This window comes from Thalassophryne amazonica, chromosome 2, assembly GCF_902500255.1.
Source record: "Thalassophryne amazonica chromosome 2, fThaAma1.1, whole genome shotgun sequence".
NCBI classification, from domain to species: Eukaryota; Metazoa; Chordata; class Actinopteri; order Batrachoidiformes; family Batrachoididae; genus Thalassophryne; species Thalassophryne amazonica.
In genome coordinates this window covers 12,359,495-12,378,979 of record NC_047104.1, presented here as the reverse complement: position 1 = coordinate 12,378,979, position 19,485 = coordinate 12,359,495, and the positions used below count along the sequence as shown (strand labels likewise).

General features: G+C 40.8%; 1 protein-coding gene across 1 annotated transcript in view; it reads right to left on the bottom strand.

Moving 5' to 3' along the window:
- madd (MAP-kinase activating death domain) overlaps window positions 1-19,485 on the bottom strand; it is an 87,417-nt gene that overhangs the window by 2,140 nt on the left and 65,792 nt on the right. Inside the window, 12 exon segments of the mRNA XM_034183668.1 lie at window positions 2,587-2,633; window positions 6,353-6,422; window positions 6,992-7,000; window positions 10,652-10,758; window positions 13,152-13,224; window positions 13,317-13,481; window positions 13,584-13,691; window positions 13,779-13,889; window positions 13,967-14,072; window positions 14,158-14,278; window positions 16,376-16,438; window positions 18,914-19,034. Coding sequence (XP_034039559.1) covers window positions 2,587-2,633; window positions 6,353-6,422; window positions 6,992-7,000; window positions 10,652-10,758; window positions 13,152-13,224; window positions 13,317-13,481; window positions 13,584-13,691; window positions 13,779-13,889; window positions 13,967-14,072; window positions 14,158-14,278; window positions 16,376-16,438; window positions 18,914-19,034 — 1,101 coding nt within the window.

The window sequence follows — 19,485 nt, the reverse complement described above, 5'->3', positions numbered from 1 at the left end:
AATTTGTTGTACCTTGTGTATAATGACAATAAAAAGCATTCTATTCTATCTATTCTATCCCTTATGCATTAATGAGTTCATTGTGAATCAGTGCGGATGGGACTCTTAACATGCAGACACCCAGACAAGGGTATTTTGGCTGTGCTGGTGTCGCTGACCGAATGGTTCCCCCCTAAAAATCGGTCCGCCTTGCTTTCACTGCGCATGCATCATTTCAGAGCTCAGCAGCATCATTTCTGAGCGTTACCGCTGATTCACTAATTATCACAGTTCCTCCGCAGCCATCCACAAACAGGCTCTGCTGTACGTGCACGCACATAACGTAGCTCAGATCTGCCCTTTGTCAAACAGACTGGTTTTGGCCCAGCAGGAAAGCAAGACTCACCCAAGCTGACTTTAAAATGAGAATGAATGCACTGGCAGCCTGCAGTACTGTTTGTCTGGGAGCACAGACCCCCACTGTTCTGCTTTAAATGATCAGCAGTGACATTACTTTTGGACATATTAACACAAGATCATTGTGCACCAAGTTACATGAAACTGCACTAACCTTTAATTCCAACAGTCATCATTGTGATAAACGGGAAAGTCCTGCTAAATATTCCATTTGTGAGTGGGTGTTTATTTTTAATTAATGTGTATTCAATTTGCAAGTTAAAATTGTACAATTTTACAATTATATTCCAACATACACTACATAAACCTAAGCATGTGTGAAAGTGAGAGCAGCGTGTCAGCCTCCAATCATTAATTTTTTCTATATAGACATAAATATCGATATGACAAATTTTCTTGATATATAATTTTGATGCTATATCACCAACCTCTAACTCCAACAATTCACAAAATTCGCAAATTAAACTGTTGATTGAAATATTATATATTAATGTACCCTTGGACCAGAAATCTGTATCCATCTACATCAAATAACATCCCATATGTTGTCCAGTGCACGTGTATTTGTCCATCTTGGTTATTTTTGTAATTTAAAAGTCCTTAAACAGCACAGGCTGGGAGCTTCTTTCATAAATCCACTCTTCTATATCCATGTCTGACATCTTTATGTTGTCCAACTCATGTTTATTTGTACATCTTAGTGATTATTTTTTTTAATTTAAAAGTCCTTATGTTAACCCTCAGGGATACAGAAACATAAAAGCCCATTGATTTGGACTCACCGTTGAGTCCATGGAGCCCTGAGGGCTAAGTAACAGCACACACTGTGGTGTGCACATGTGCTACCAAGTTCCTGTCCATTGTTAAACTCAACCCAAGGGAACTGTGGTGTTAAAAATTGAGTTTCACTGAGAGAATAAAGGGCAAGTTATATTCTGTTGAGACTTCCATATATTTTCTCTTCAAGAGGCATCTTTTGGCAGGTGTGACTTGTACTCTGGAAAATATGGTATGTACTTGCAGGAAAACCACTCGTGTAGTGACGTCGTCATTCTGTTGACACATTTCTGAGACCCTTAAGAGAACAATGCACGTCTGAACAGTGGCAAAATAAACTGTAGCTATGGTTACGGTATGAATGCATTTTCTTCTGTGAGAAGTCCACGTCTTCCGTGGAATTGACCTAAGCATGACAAACCCTCACTGTTGCTACGAGAAGCATTCTTGGCCTGGTGGACAACACACACACACACAAAAGTCCTATGTAAAGCCCAAAACACCACCACCACAAAATGAAATCCTACACAGAGTCCAGAAAGTGGTACTTCTGCTGAAGTGGACTTTAAATGGAAATACATGTCACTCAGCTCGCATCACTGAAACAATAAACTCTCAGTTTCGAACAGTCTCGAGAGCTTCTTTTAAAATTGTTGGACATTTCAGATGTTAAGGGCAGCACGGTGGCTTAGTGGTTGGAATATAACAGAATAGACCAGAAAACAGCCTTTGTTGTCATTGCACATATATACATGCACTGAAATTTGTCCTCTGCATTTAATCCATCCTAATTATGGTTAGACACAATCCAACCACTAGGAGCAGTGGGCAGCCACAGTCCAGCATCCAGGGACCACCTCCAGATGTAGAGACACTGCCTTAGTCAGGGGCAGAAAAAGGAGCAGACCCTAAATAAGCATGTTTTTGATTGTGGGAGGAAACCAGGGAGAACATGCAAATCCCACGACCTTCTTCCTGTGAGGCACCAGTGCTAACCACTAAGCCACCGTGCCACCTGTTGGCTCACGGCAAGAAGGTCATGGATTTGATTCCCACCTGTGGCCTTTCTGTGGGGAGTTTGCATGTTCTCCTTGTGTTTGTGTGGGTTCCCTCCACGTGCTCCGGCTTCCTCCCACATCCAAAGACATGCAGGTTAGGTGGACTGGGAACTGTAAATTGTCTGTAGGTGTGTGTGCGGGTGTGTATATGTTTGTTTGTCTATATGGGGCCCTGTGACAGACTGGCGTTCTGCCTAGAGTGTACCCCGCCTCATTCCCCATGACTGCTGGGATAGACTCCACCCATGACCCTTAATTGGAGTAAGCGGGTGTAGAAAATGGCCAGGTGGATTTCAGATGTTAAACGCAAAATATTGTTTGGTGCAGTTGGAACGGATGAAAACAGGTGACTTACCATGGGGGTCTTGTACTTGTGGATCACCACTTCTTTAGTTTCAGGAACTATGCCGATGCAAGAGACAAAACAAAGAATTTAAAGGCAGCAGGAACCTGAGCGAGACGATGGGGACTTTAAACAACAATGGTTAAAAGGTTACGGCGTCCACAAAGAGATCCATCATATTTATAACCACAACAAAACTAACCATGGTAAATAATTAGAAAGAAAAGAAAGAAAATAAAAAAAAAGTCAGATTTTGTTTATTTGAAAAATAAATAAATAGAGTTGCTGGAGCAGTTTCGGATTTTTTTTTAATACCATTTTCTTCCATTTATTTTACTTTTTAAAATAATAAAATGTTAAATTTGACAGTCAGACTGTTTTTGCCACTGTAGAGCTTCAGAGGTTTGTCAATTCACTTTTTTTTTGATCCGCGCATCAGTCACTGGTTAAAATCCTGAACATCTGACAACTTGGGTTTACACAGGTGAGTGTTCAATAACATGGGATGTGGGCCAAGAAGAGTCCTCCAGTACACTTAGAGAGGGAGGCGGGGCAGCCGAGGGTGTTCTACCTCAGCTCAAGGCTACACTACGTCACCACATTGGAAAGAAAGTTATTGATTTCTGATTAGTGATCACAGACCGATGGTAAAAAAGACATTCATGACCCACAGAAACAAACATTAACGCTTAAAAAAAATAGGAGGTGCAAATGTAGAATTTTCAATCTAAAAAAATAAAACATGAAAACATTTTTAAGCAGAAAGTTTAAAGACGTGACAGAAACCCTTTGGTCCCTGTCCACGGAACACACTGACTTTTCATTAGTAACTGTGAACCCATAGCAGATGAAAAAGGGGGCGGGGACATGTTAAATCCCCACCCCCCCACCTAACAGTCCCACAAAGATCTCCACTTGCTGAGATATGAAGGCAGACTGTCAGAAGATGCTTTGTTTTTACTGAAAAGCGAGTGATGAAGGAAGCAGAGTGAAAAAAAGAAAAAAAAAAGAATTGATGGAAGGGCTGAGTGAGTAAAAATAGTTTGGAATAAGAAAGGCGACGACACTTTACCTGCTGGAGAATGAAGGTTTTCATAGTGGCAAAGATGAGGGCAACATTACAAAAGCAGCACAGAGACACGGCAGTAACCCAGGCCGGCGCTCCGGCTCCCCGACACACTAACCCACCACTTCCAAAAAAAAAAAAAAAAAAAAAAGTTTTATCAATCCAATATCTGAGTTTGGAATCAACCATTATGGTAGTTTTGGGAAATAATTTTGTTTGTGTGTGCAAAGTAAAGTAATGTAAGCATCCAAAAATAAAACTAGGATGTTTAGAAATGCTGTGTTGGACATTCTTTGCTCTGTCAAAAAAACACTTGGGGAAATTTTGGTGAAAACATTCAAATTCATAGGGGAGCTGATAACTTTATCCTTGTCTGTATGTATTAGTATTTTTTTTTTTTTTTTTTTTTGCCCATGGCCCTGCAGCCAGATTAATTTATGGCTTAAGTTTCAATAGTCATGAATCTGGAGTCATTAATTTTCTTGTCGGATTTTTAAAATGATGCCTGACATGAATCCTGTCATATCTAAATTTACATTGATTTAAAAGACAAAAAACTGAATTTTCAGTTCTTTGTCAATTTTATTTTACATCTAAGACACATCATCTGCAAAATCTTAGTCCAACAGCCACAGGGACTTGCCTTGGCTGTGGAAGTAACCTGTCCTGGACTGGGATCCTGACCCGGGGAGTCATGGACCCGCGCCTGCTTTCTGCTACAGAATCTGGGGATAAGGAGCAGTCCGGTGGCTCTCAGCGTGACTGGCTACCCATGATGTGCATCATCATTTTGGAGTAGCATACTGCTAATTTGTACCCATGAACCATTAAAATTTAAATACAGGCATTTACTGCCTCCTGGTGGCTGCATGAAGACTATACATGTACAGCCATGTCGCAAGTATCTGGACAGTTACACCATTTTTGTCATTTAGCTTCTGTACACACCACAATTGAGTGAATAGTTTGAGTATTAGGAGCTTTTTTTATTTTTAAATCATGTTTTGATTTTTGTCATTTTCTTTGTTTTATTAATTTTAACTGATTTTATATAATGCCCAAATAGATCCTTGTCATCTGATTGGTGGTTTGTATGTCACATGACATGGATCATTTGTCCCATTTACCATTGTTTCATTTAGCGTGGAATCTTGGTTCCATATGATTTTAACCATTGCATGCTGCAACCACTGTGCACGAACGAGCGACGATGGCACTTAGCAGCTTATTGATGCTGCACATTCTTCTAACACAAAAGAAAAAACAAATCCAGTATGCCAGTATTTCTCTTGTTTATAAATTAATAAAATATCAAATTTTTAGGTGTTATATAAAACAAATAATGAATGTTTTTTTCATTTGTTCAATGGTACAAATATTTCATTCGGTGAAATATTTGTACCATTGTGCTCATAAACATTCATTCATGTATACTATTTGAGGACCACAATGGAAATACATTTTTGGGGTTTTTGTGTTTTCCTCAAAATTTTACATGTACTGTTAAGTGTATTGAGATATTTTCTGAATTATGCATTGTTATGTACATACTGAATTTCAAAATAAATCAAAAACGTTGGGGGGGGGGGAATCAAACAAGGCGTTTCACAAAAATCACCTTAAACATTTACAAATTACAGCCATTTTGATTCACAGTATGGAAGAGCACAAACTACATACTATTTTTAATAAATCACTTTTATAGCCAGTTTTCTTTACACAAGTCAGGAGATGAACACACAGCTTGATTTCCATCAGCCATCAAGAAATAGTTCTATGTGTTCTACGTAACTCATCTGAATGTAGCTGGTGAAACTGTGCAGAGTAAAACTGTTTTATGATCGATTGAAAGAGAGATGGACTTAACGTCTATTGTCGCATATATGCTACAATATTTGACTCAAATGTGCAACATACCAAATTGACCAGTATGCCTGTTGTCGTATATTTGCAACATACAGTATTATTATTAAAACATTATAACAAAAATTATTACCAAAATACCAAAATTACTATTTATTTTTTGTGCAAAAGTGAAATTAATAATCTCAACATTATTTACCATCTACGTAAAGGCAAAAACACACACAAAACATTTTCTTATATACAGCTATATAAATTCAGGCGTTAAGGGGTTAAATTTCAGCGTAAGTTTGCCAGAAGGCACATGGGAGGCTCAAGCCTACATGTCATCAGTTTTCTTTGCTCTGCTCCAACATGAAGCTGTGAAGGAAAATGGCTGAAACTGCTGTTAATTCCTAAATTTTTAATGTGATACTTCAGTTAAAACCCTTGAATTAAAGCTAATCGTCAACACTACAAGAACATTATGACTGTCATTTCAACTGCATTGTAGTGACACAGGAAAAAAAATTGGTGCCGCTGTCCGAATACTTTTGAACCCGACTATCGGCCCCGAGCGGTCGACATGAGACGGACGTGATTCTACTTCAAGCACAGATGTTTTAATTATTTAAGCGTGCATGTTTCTGTTTGGACTTTTGCTGTTTTTAAGCATTCAACAGATTTAAGAGTGTTAAACGTTCTGTCCAATTCCAAGAAAACATCCTGCGAAAAAGCATCACTCGCTTAAATACCTCCAGACATCAGCTTTCCCCTAGCGAGTATCCAATCTGAGTCAACGTGTCCGCTGCGACGCTGAGTTACTGCCGTGCTGAGTACAGGCCTAAAGTCAATAGATGGTGTAATTACCAAATTCCTCCAGGACAAAGACTCCTTTCACTGTATTGCACTTTTTAATGTGACTCAGCTCTATGAAAACCTAAAAACAAACAAAAAACAAACAAAAAACAAGACAGAACATTATTAACTCAACAAACACTGGATGAAATTAAAAGACTTCATATTCAAATTAATCACGTTCAAATCTACTTTAAGTCAGTGTGAAAGCTTAAACAAACAAAAAAAAAAAAAACTACACATGGAATGCAAGCTTTATAAAAGGGGCTACGAAAAGAAAAGAAAGGCACAGTGTGAGAAGGTTCCATGATCAAACGCATACATGGGTGAAGCTTAAATGAGAGGAATGCCTCAATCGGCTTCCCCCCAATCCCCCCCACCAATGGAGTGATATTAGAACCAGAAAAATAACTATATTCTTATTTAGGTCAACATCAAAAGCATCTAAACAAGACATTTCCTTTGAACTGATGCAAATCGGCCCATATGATGCATACATGGAATTTCCATATAGAAATGTAGACAAAAACACAAAATTAGCTACAACAGTAAAAAAAAAAAAAAAAAGACAAAAACAAAAGAGAGAAAAACAGAAAGGAACCCAACAAGATGTGTAAGTGCTAAGATGCAAACACAGCAGAGGTTGTGTACCTTCCGCTCCTTGCAGGGGGAGAGAGCATGGGAGAGAAATGGTTTGGATTATTATCGGACAGAAGAGCACAAACACTCGACGACACTCCGAGAGGGCGCTGTCCGCAGGAACTGCCATTCAGATCTGTCTAACCGAGCCTCGCAAGAGAATCGGCCCCAAACTAGCAAATAGGAAAGAGACTCGGGGATTAAGAGCTGGATTCACCTTGGGTTTTTTGTGGACTGTCTCAGTCCCCCAGAGCCCTCCATGCCTCCTCCTCCAGCAACAAGGGCTGGCACCAACACCACTTGCTCACACAGCAGAACAGATAAATGCGGGCAGTCCCTGATTTCCGGTATGCCGTGCACGCCTGTCACCGTCTCACCGCAACGCTGCCTGGCGTTCGTTCACTCTGAATGTTAGCGACTGTGCTAAAATGCTGCTGAGGATTTGGCGAAATCGCTGTAACTCTGCAGATCTGCATCACAAATCTTCCTTTGATACAGTGGAGATAACCTGAACAAATTTGCAGATGATCTGCCGCTAGACGAGAACAAAACTCCATTAAGGAATGATTATCCAGAATTCTTCCTGATTGAGCCGTGGAATATTTCCACAGGATAGAAGGTCTGGAAAGAACGATCCATGAAATTTTCTATTTCCACGTAACAGCAAAATAAATAAAAATTACCACCCAACTTCACAGAATTCAGTTACAAGGTATTATTTCATATTCTAACTAAAATTTTTATCATCTTTCAAAATGTAAAAAGCATCTGATTAAAAACTGGACCGAGTGTCGCTGCACAACAGGTCGTCACATCTGAATATGTACAATAAGCATTTTTTGTTTGTTTCTCAGTGTACATATTTTAGATTTGAACATTATTGAGTCAACGTGTATCCTGATTTTTCTTAAATAACCTTTGTAAACTTGCAACCCTTTCATTGCAAAAAAAAAAAAAAAAAAAGTCGGAAAGAGTATATTTGATATCAAATGTTTAATTACATTGCACATTTACTTCACTTATGATCACCTATTTAGTGGGAAAAAAAAAAGTTTACTGTGGTTTTGTGCTTCATACAAAAACATTAATTTGCTCATTAGCTTCTTCTCATTAATGTAGTGTTTGTTATAAATAAAGGTTTCATTACAGTGCACATTTACCTCACCTATGAGTGTCTGTTCAGTGGTGAAAAGAAGCAGTTTACTTGAGTGTTGTGCCTCATATATCATTAATTAGCTTGTTAGTTTATGGTTGCAAAGGCAGTTTTTGCATTATTAACACATAAAGCAACACATTTTTAAGCACTTAATTTCAGTGCACTTCCTCGATTCTTGTTACACAAAGCAGTAGTACCACATTTAAATAAATGCAACTTATATACATTTTTGACTTCTGCCTGACTTACAGTCCAGAAAATACAGTAAACTAAATGTTTTAGATGTTTTGACTAGAAATTACACAAATACCATTCATAAGATTTTTGCAGTGTTGCAGGACAAATTTGTAAAAATAAAAGTAGAAAATAAAACATCAAGTTGAATTTTTTTTAAAGTAAAGAAACAGAGACAGTAGCCAAGACTTAAATGATTTAGTCTGTATCAAAAAATATCAAGTTTAATACGAGGTCTATTAGAAAAGTATCCGACCTTATTATTTTTTCAAAAACCATATGGATTTGAATCACGTGTGATTACATCAGACATGCTTGAACCCTCGTGGGCATGCGAGAGTTTTTTCACGCCTGTCGGTTACGTCATTCGCCTGTGGGCAGTCTTTCAGTGAGGAGTCGTCCACCCGCTCGTCGATTTTTTTCATTGTTTAGGAATGGCTTAGAGACTGTTGCTTTGTTTGATAAAAAATTTTTCAAAACTGTAAGGCACAACTGAGTGGACACCATTCAATAAATTCAGCTGGTTTTCGGTAAAAATTTTAACGGCTGATGAGAGATTTTGGTCTGGTAGTGTCGCTTTAAGGACGGTCCACGGTCTGCGCTTCGAGGCGGCAGCGTCTCGCCGTTTCAAGTTGAAAACTTCCACATTTCAGGCTCTGTTGACACAGTAAGTCGTCAGAGAACAGAGAACTTTCAGAAGAAGTCGGCATGAGGAGTTTATTCGGACATTCCATTGTTAACGGTCATTTTGTAATGAAAGAACGTGCGGGCAGAGTCGCATGTCGGGCTGGACCCGACCGCGGGGGGTCGCGGCAGGAAAAACACCTCCGTTGGAAATCTTAACGGGCAAGTTGGAACATGCCCAAGCTGTTAAACAATTTCTCAGTTACTCACTTGTTGAAAGCCATTAAAAGCCGCCTGAATTCTACAAATGGTTTTCAACACGGAGGTGTTTTTCCTGTCGCGGCGCACACAGATTTGCCGAGTCGTCACGGAAACGACTCGGCGAATTTGCACGTACGTCTTTCATTAAAAAAATGTCCTTAAACAGTGGAATGTCCGCATAAATTCCTCATGCCGGCCTCTTCTGAATCTTCTCTGTTCTCTCACGATGTCCTGGGTGAATTAAGCCTTAAATTAGGATGTTTTAAGCTCGAAACAGGCCGACGACAGCGCCTGGAAGCGCTGCAGGACGTCCCGCTCCGTGGGAAGTCCTTACACCGACAGAAACACCCCATAATCTCTCATCAGCCGTTAAACTTTTCACAGAAAACCATCTTAATTTCTCGAATAGTGTCCACTCGGATATTCCTCACAGGTCCAGAAAAAATTTTGATAAAGCAACGCGCGCCGTCTCGAGCAGCGTGTGAAACAAAGGAATTCAGCCGAGAGGGCGGGACCACATCTCACTCAAGGCCTGCCCACAGGGAAATGACGTCACCGACATGCGTGAAAAAACTCACGCATGCGCACGAGGGTTCAAGCATGATTGGTGTAATCGCATGTCATTCAAATCCATATAGTTAAAAAAAAAATAATAAAAGGGTCGGTTTATTATCTAAGAGACCTCGTATATAAAATTTACGCCATTTTTATGGTAAATGGAATCCACGGTGTAACGCGTGTATAATAAACGTGTGCCGTCACAGCGTCATGTTCTTTAGAACCTCCAGAAATCCAACTAATCACGAACTGCAAAATTGTGAAGACAACACATGGGAATGTTCCAGCATCCAAACTAAAGATGAAAGTTGCTATTAAAGAGCCAATTATTAATGAAAAGTCTTTACTGAGGACGTCTGTGTCTCATCACTGACGTACAACACGCACACATTAACACCAGAGTTCCTCCCACACAGGAGATGGACATGAGGTCTGAACACCACGAATGTCAAAAGAAACCTGTGTGGAAGGACGTGTTAATATATTTTTCTAAGCATGCACACGGACAGACAAAACAAATAAATACTAATCAAACCAAAAAGGCAAACTCACGAACAGGAAGTCTTCCTCTAAGACAAAATGTACGTAAGATACAAGCCAATCAGGCCTTTAGTTTTTGGCAGGATTTCTTCCAGAACGGTTTAGTATCATGATTTCATGGTGACAATAGAGGAAGATGGTGAAAAGGTGACAGGAAATGACAAAAAGGAGAGACGAGCAGAAAACAGAAGGACCTTGAGAACAGGATGGACTCTGAGCGATCAGCTGTGGATTTTTTTGTTGTTCATGCCCTCATTGTGAGATGAGGAACAGACTTTGCAGAGCTACTGGCCGCATACCTGGCTGTGCATGAACTTCAGGTTAATTCCTTCCAGTGTGACCTGCAGAAGTCCCCCTTCGCCGGATTTCATGTCCTGCACGGGGAACTCTCCGCCCAGCTCTGGACCTGGGAAAACAACACTACCGTTTAGCAGCAGTGAGAACGTCATATTTTGAAAGAAAAAAAAAAAAAAAAAAAAAAGCCCCTCCAACCCTGCTCAAATGATGTGACATTACAGATGTGCCAGAGATGCCACGATCACAGCAGCGGGCCACAATGTGACTTTTAGCAACAAACCTGGGAGCAAAGGCTGGAACTAATGACTGCTTTCATCATCGACTTCTGGCTAGCTCTATACAATGTCAGGCTTTCCAGAGCACAAGATGATGCCTTCAAATGTCTTGTTTTGTCCACATCACAAAAATATTCTGAGAGTCTGAATCTACATCTGGTTTTGTACATGACACTATGTTCAAATACAGTCCTAACTGTTCCCTGTGTGGGGAGTAAGGAAGCACTCTGGGAATCCCAAATGACGCTGAGTTTCCCCTGGTCCCACACCTGCCTGGACTTCGTTACGGGATTGCCTCCATCCCAGGGTAACCCTGTGGTCCTCACGATCATGGATTGGTTTTCCAAGGTGGCACCTTTTGTGGGTCTGCCAGCCATACCATCGGCCCAGGAGACTGCTGACCTTCTGGTCCACCATGTGGTGCGGTTGCATGGCATACCCTCTGACATGGTATCGGACCGAGGACCCCAATTCACCTCACAGGTGTGGAGGAGCTTCTACTCTGTGCTTGGGGCCTTGGTCAGTCTCTCCTCGGGATACCACCCACAGAGCAATGGAAAGGCAGAACGGGCCAATCAAGACCTGGAACCCACCCTGAGGTGTGTCTTGTCCTCCCACTTGATCGAATGGAGCACCCACCTTCCCTGGGTTGAATATGCTCACAATTCTCAGATCTCCTCGGCTACTGGATTTTCTCCTTTCGAAGTCTCCCTCGGATACCAACCTCCATTGTTCCCTCTGCAAGAAGCTGACACTGCTGTACCTTCTGTTCAGGCCCACCTCAGGCGTTGCCGTTGGGTGTGGAGGAACGCCCATTTCGTCCTCCTGCGAGCAAAGGAAAGGATGGAAAACCATGCCAACAGTCACCGCTCCCCAGCCTCAACTACCAGCCCGGGCAGAAGGTATGGCTCCTGTCTCGGGACATTCCTCTCCAGAGTGATTCTCCCAAGCCTGCTCCTCACTTTATTGGACCATTTGTGGTTGACAGGGTGATTAACCCGACCTCTGTGCCACTCCTTCTGCCTCATTCCCTGCGGATCCACCAGGTCATCCATGTATCTTGTCTCAAGCCAGTCAGTTCCAGTCCGCTGTGTCCTCCTGCCCGGATCATCGACGGTCATCCAACCCGGACGGTCAACGAGATCCTAGAAGTCTGTCAGCGGGGTCGGGGATTCCAATATCTGGTGAACCGGGAGAGCTACAGTCCAGAAGAACGCTCCTGGGTCAAGGGGAGCCTCATATTGGACCCTTCCCTCCTTCGGGACTTCTACCGGGAGCATCCTGATCGTCCCAGTAGGTCACCTGGGGGCTCCCATTGGGGGGGGTACTATTGTGTGCAACCCTGGTCCCTGCTCCTCTGATCTCCCCCTCTCTCTCTCTTTCCAGGTGGCGCACCTTGTGGAACTGATGAGCACACCTGCCTGCATATAAACCCTGGTTCAACATCTCATCAGCGCCAGAAACTCAGTGTTTACAGCCTGGTAACTTGGCCACTCTATTTCCTTATAGAGCCTCTTTGTCTCCGTTCCGTTGCAAGATTTTTGACTTGCTGTTTGTTAACTGAATTTTTGCTGCGTTCTGACGCTTTGCAATCTACCAGCTATTTTCTCTGTCTGATTACTGAGTGAACTTTGAGCCGTGGTGCTCAGGTGTTCCTACACCTGCACTCAAACTGTCTCTCCTCCTCTGTAGTGACACCTTCCTTCATCAGCTCCACAGGGAGCCACCTGGCCCCTAAACAACCACCACTTCATCTCTGCCACTGGCCTGGCCATCTACACACCTGGTCTCATTGGGCTGCGGCTCCCTGTTTCCACCGTTTACAGACTGTTGTCTCCCTGTTTACAGACCCGCTGCAGGGTCTGCAATCAATGTAGAGAAATGATCATTTTCCCAACAAACACCCGCAAAACAACAGCTGCTCTGAAGGACCAGTAAGGGAATCATTAAGCAAAAAGGCTACTGATGTCGGTGGATCGAATCATTTCTTAAAGATACCCGAAAAGAACCGGTTCCTGATACCCATCCCTATGTATGATGCATAATCAATTAGGAAAAATGACACTGTAGTGTCACACTTCCTAGTATTATGGAGATAAAATTTGTGCTGGAACTAAATCTGATCCAAAGCCAGGTTTTGGTTATTCTTAATCAACTGGACCCATGAACACCTCCAGACAGATAACTGTTCTAAACTCAACAACTCCCCCAGTGCGGCACCACATACCTGGTTTAATGCTTTGCTGTCGAGCTGCAGCTCTTTCCATACTGTCTTTAACACAGTAGTAGAGTTCACGACACTAGAATGCAAAGAGGAAACTACACTTGTTACAAAAGAAGATTCTCTCAAAGCTACTAAAAGCAGAGGATGAAAAAATAAAAACGTTTCGACCTTTTTGGTGTAGAATTTGTTGAGCTGTGTCTCTTGTCCGTTGCGTCTCCAGAGACATAGCACTTTGGTCTTGGGGCAGTAAGTCATGTTGATGAGCTTCTCGTACCACCAGCGCTCATAAACCATGCCGATGTTGCTGCGTAGCACGATGCAGTCGTCACATACCTACAGTGTTGGCGAGGTACAAGTAATACAGTACTAGTACTCCAAATACGAAAGCACTGTGGAAGGATTCAGGGATTTTGGCAGTGCAACAAGTGGACTTACCTCCATGAAAAAAATGTCTCCTGTGGTGTCAGTACCGGCATGAACAACGAATGTCTGCTTCTTAATGTGACGACTTCCACTGGGTCTGATGGAGAGCTCGCGGCCGTTCTAGAACATGGGACAAGACAAATTATTCCAAAAAAGAAACGCCAAAAAGTCAACTGAACCAACGACCCAGAGCAGACAGGTACACACCATTTGGGCCAGTTTGTCCAGAATCTCGTTGATCTCTTGGCTGTACGTGAGGCCAATGTGGGACTTTCCCATCAAACGTCTCACTTTCTTACGGATGTCATTTTTGTTCACCTGAAGAAGAAAAAAAAAAGACTGAGTTATGGCAAATCTGGAGACAAGAACTATAAATGATATAAATGGCTCCATACTTTCATCATCAGCATGTAGGCAATCATATTGTGCAGCAGAGTGGCCAGAAGCCTGTCCTCGTCGTCCTCCAGGCGCTTCCGGTCGTGATCTCCCAGCGACAAGTATCTACACCAGCAAACAGGAAACCCAGCATGAATACTCAGAGCGGCATCCCGTCACACGTGATTATTAAACAGCAGCAATGCTCAACCTTTCAATCATCTCCTGCGGTCCCTGGTCCATCCCCATGCCCTCGCGCTCCAGCATCACTGCGTCCAAGAAAGCGTCCTCCCAGAACTGGACCTGGTCCCACAGAGTGGAGCGCTCCTTACCTGAACACACGAAGATGTACATGTACGCCATCCAAATGTCAGTTTAAACACAAACCAAAGTGCACAGTGATGCTACATTCTGGCTAATTTAACTCTGTAATAACAGGAAATTAATAACATTCTGTTCACATTTCAACAATGCAACAGCGAAAAATCAGTTTCGTACATCCACTTCCTTTCATGTAGCTTTTATGCCGTTATCAAAGTTCTCTCTTCCAGACGAATTAATAACTGATAATAGTTACTACTGAGCCCTCCAGAATTCACAGGCTGACCTTCAGAAAACCACCACCAAATTCTCCAGGTTTTAAAATAAATAACAGGATTCAGTAAAGTACTTTGAGCAAACAGGCCACTGTGATCGTCAATTCCTGCATGTGCAAACCTTCAAATATCATAGGTTAAGCACTGAACTGCTCTGCAGCAAATCAGAGAAATATGACATTTAGTGGCCCAGCCTGACCTGAAGAAGCCCAGAATGAATGAATGAATGAATAAATAAATAAATAATTGTGTGTGTATGTATGTATGTATTACAGACCAGTCTGGGCCAGCAAGTGTCATATCAGGCCACTATCAATATTCACAGATGCATTCCTGTCTTTCAAAAACAAAATAACTAAACTATGTTTAAGGGGGAAAAAGAAAAAAGATGTTTCCTTCGAATGCTGCTCTTTGTAATCAAATTAAAAGCCCTGAAATTCCCCCCCCAAAAAAAGCACACCAGCAGCTTCTGTAAAATGACATTTTAGGAATGTAAATCAAAAACACACAAATTGAAATTAAAAAAGCTCCAAGATTCCCCAATTTTCATTTTATTGTGCAAAAAAAAAAAAAAAAAAAAAAAATTATCATGCAATTTGGACAAATGTGTGTCAATCAGTCATATTTCCAGCAGCATTTGAAAGCATCACACTCAAGCGACACTATGTTCAGCTTATGGAGAAAATAATATAATATAAAAAAAAAAAAAAAAAAAATCAAGGCAAAGAATTTTGTGAAGTCAGAAAAAAGCTAAAATTTTTACATCAGAAGTACTAATAAAATATAGAAGAAACAAAATATAATGCATTCCTTGACTTCAGACAAATACAGGTGTTTGAGAGCCGCTTGTATCTAGACAAGATGAATAAGCAACACTGATTAGACACACACACACCTTATGTATTTTTTTTTTATCTATATTTGTATCCTCATATCAGCCTATTTCACGCAGCACTCGCCGAGGGTTGCCACCTGTCCCTTAAAATACAGAATTGTCCTTTATTTGACAATTAATTGTTGTGTCCCGCATTAATTGTAAATTGTTACGTATTTTCACGTGTCCCACACACACTCATCAAAACTGAATAATGAACAAAATAAAGCACAGGAAATATTAAGGGCTGCCAATGTCATCTCTGTACCTCGCACTGGGTCGTGTAGTGAGGAAACTCCACCACATCCAAAGAAGCAAAAACGTTTGCAAATGTTCAAACGCGAGTGGAAGAGTCGAACCCCTGGCTTGACAACGTTAGTGGCGATGGGTACAAGGCAAAATGCAGGCAAACAAGTATTTTTATTTCCTCTAAAAGTAAAAATGTCCTCACTCTAAAAATTAAAATTATTGATCTGTTTTTCTGCTTTTTTGCACAGTTTATCATTAACAGTTTCGTGTTAATAAAGCACTTAACGCTTTAAGTATAACTAAATGATTTGTTCAAAATTAAATATACCACTCCTTGGGTGGTGGTAGTGGCCCCAAGGAGCTGTGGTGGGCGTCCTTTATTTTCATTTCCGAAAGGTGGCAACCCTACGTGCGCCATTCAAGTGGCAAACCACGATTCATGAAACAGAATCAAGTGGACACGTGGCTTAATAAATTTAGAAATAAAAAATAAAAAGAAGCCTGTGTGTCTTCAGGGACTTGTTGCGTTGAAAGTCCTCAGAGTTTTAACCACATGGGTTCCGAACTTTAGCGGTTCAGCTCACCGACAGACCCCCCCACCCACACGCACACACAAAAAACCCCCAAGAAGACAACACATCAAAGCCTGGATGAACAACAGATGCATCGCAAACACTTAAAAAACAGCAGAGGAAAGAGGTCAGCCCTACTTAGAGAAAAGGTTTCCATGGCAGCATCTTCCAGCTGATCCCAAACGGAGCTCTTATCACGGCCTGGACGGATTCCCAGAGGGAGTGGCAGAAAGGAAGAGAAGCACCGAGAGCAGGAAGAGGGTTAGGCCAGGAGGTGAGTGGGTTTAGTGGCAGAAACAGAAGCAACAGAGCGAGCCGAGACCACAGCATGGCAAAAAACAACAACGGCAAAAAAAAAAAAAAAAACAACAAACCAGCAAACACTCATTTACATCTTTCCATTATTACATTCACCAGTTAATTATATGTTCAAATAAATGGACATTATTCAGATATCTGGTCCATTATACAGCCTTAAATACTTAATCACAGGAGCAGAGCATGGATTCTTTAAAAAAATAAATTTACTTTAGTTTTTAATTTTAAAATTAAACTTTTTAATAGATTCTACATTCAAATACATTCTGTAAGTCATTATTTATATTCTTTACTCCCCAAAAATGACATGAAAATAGCACAGCTCAGAGTTTTGCTTTACTTAATTCAAAGGTTTTATTTACATTGACAAACTTATTTTTTATTTCCACTTCAATTTCCAAAGTGCAGATAACAGAATAAATGTATTTTCTATTGTTAATTTATCCTCATATTTATAACTTAAAATTCTGTAGTTGTTTCAGAGAAAATGCATTAAAATTTAACTTTTACAGAGTAGTTCATAATAAATATTTAGTTCACTTATTAAATAGTAATGTCTGATTTATAAATACAAACACCTATATATTAGGGTGGTCCTTAGTTTTCAAAGTTTTGAAATTTAATACTCTGACCCCCTGAACTGATGAGAAGACATGCTGTGTAAAAGATGGCCTCCACAGGTGATTTTCAAGCTTTAGTTAGCGTTATACAGTAGTGTTCATAATAATAGTAGTGCTATGTGACTAAAAAGATTAATCCAGGTTTTGAGTATATTTCTTATTGTTACATGGGAAACAAGGTACCAGTAGATTCAGTAGATTCTCACAAATCCAACAAGACCAAGCATTCATGATATGCACACTCTTAAGGCTATGATATTGGGCTATTGGTAAAAAAAAAAAGTAGAAAGCAGGCTGTGCTTGGCTTTTACTGGCCTATAGTAGCATCTGCTGGTGACGCTACAAACTCAAAACTATTATGTTCAAACTGCTTTTTTAGCAATCCTGTGACTTACAGTTTTTCATGATTTCTTATTTGCGAGGCATTAATTTTGTTGGTTTGGAACCAAGATTTTGCTTGTTTACTAGTGTGCTTGGGGTCACTGTCTTATTGAAACACCCATTTCAAGGGCATGTCCTCTTCAGCATAAGGCAACATGACCTCTTCAAGTATTCTGACATATCCAAACTGATCCATGATATCTGGTATGCGATATATAGGCCCAACACCATAGTAGGAGAAACATGCCCATATCATGATGCTTGCACCACCATGCTTCACTGTGGCTTGAATTCAGAGTTTGGGGGTCGTCTTACAAACTGTCTGCGGCCCTTGGACCCAAAAAGAACAATTTTACTCTCATCAGTCCACAAAATATTCCTCCATTTCTCTTTAGGCCAGTTGATGTGTTCTTTGGCAAATTGTAACCTCTTCTGCACGTCTTTTATTTAACAGAGGGACTTTGCGGGGGATTCTTGCAAATAAATTAGCTTCACACAGGTGTCTTCTAACTGTCACAGCACTTACAGGTAACTCCAGACTGTCTTTGATCATCCTGGAGCTGATCAATGGGTGAGCCTTTGCCATTCTGGTTATTCTTCTATCCATTTTGATGGTTGTTTTCCTTTTTCTTCCACGTGTCTTTTTTTTTTTTTTTGCCCATTTTAAAGCATTGGAGATCATTGTAAATGAACAGCCTATATTTTTTTGCACCTGCGTATAAGTTTTCCCCTCTCCAATCAACTTTTTAATCAAACTACCCTGTTCTTCTGAACAATGTCTTGAACGTCTCATTTTCCTCAGGCTTTCAAAGAGAAAAGCATGTTCAACAGGTGCTGGCTTCATCCTTAAATAGGGGACACCTGATTCACACCTGTTTGTTCCACAAAATTGACGAACTCACTGACTGAATGCCACACTACTATTATTGTGAACACCCCCTTTTCTACTTTTTTTTTTTACTAATAGCCCAATTTCATAGCCTTAAGAGTGTGCATATCATGAATGCTTGGTCTTGTTGGATTTGTGAGAATCTACTGAATCTACTGGTACCTTGTTTCCGATGTAACAATAAGAAATATTCTCAAAACCTGGATTAATCTTTTTAGTCACATAGCACTACTATTATTCTGAACACTACTGTATAGCAGAAAACAGCAAAATTTCAAAACCTTTGAGCTACCTCATCCATTATCCTGTATCATCCATTACTTCAAAATACGACAACACTATAGCTCATGAAATAACATACTTGAAATGACTAAAAACCTCAAGCAATGTGCTTAAATGCAGGGAAAATATTCAACACAACAACAACACCACAGACATGGCTGTCTGACAGCAGCGAGTAGAATTTACCCAGCAGGCCTTCACAAAGGTAAAGCCTCATGCTGATATCTTCCACAGGGGGGGCAGGTGGACCCTTTGCCAAAACTGCCACATGTTCTTTAGCACCTGGTTTCAGTGTATGAGTCTTTCCCTGAGGAAACAAGAAATCATAGAACATGATTCCTAGCAGTCAGTAAAGTTGGAAACACAACCTGACTCTGCTGAAAAAACATGACTGGATGGTGGTACCTGAGCATCAACATCACAAACCTCAGACAAAGTCCTCAGGAGGTCGTGACCACGTGGAAATAGAGTGAATACGAGATTCACATTCCACAGAAAATGGGAGCGATTGTTACCAATTGTCTTCTTGATGTGTAAAAAGCCAAATGGAACAGTCGCAGGAAGCAGGATGTTGAGCGTGACACGGTGTTCTTCTGCCTCCAAGTGGTCATTTGAAATGGAACTCAGCTCTACCTTTTAATAATTAATTAAATTCCATGACTGCTGGGATAGGCTCCCGCCCACCCGTTGACCCTTAATTGGAGTAAGCAGGTATAGAAAATGGATGGATGGAAAAATCAATAATTGCCTTTTTTAAC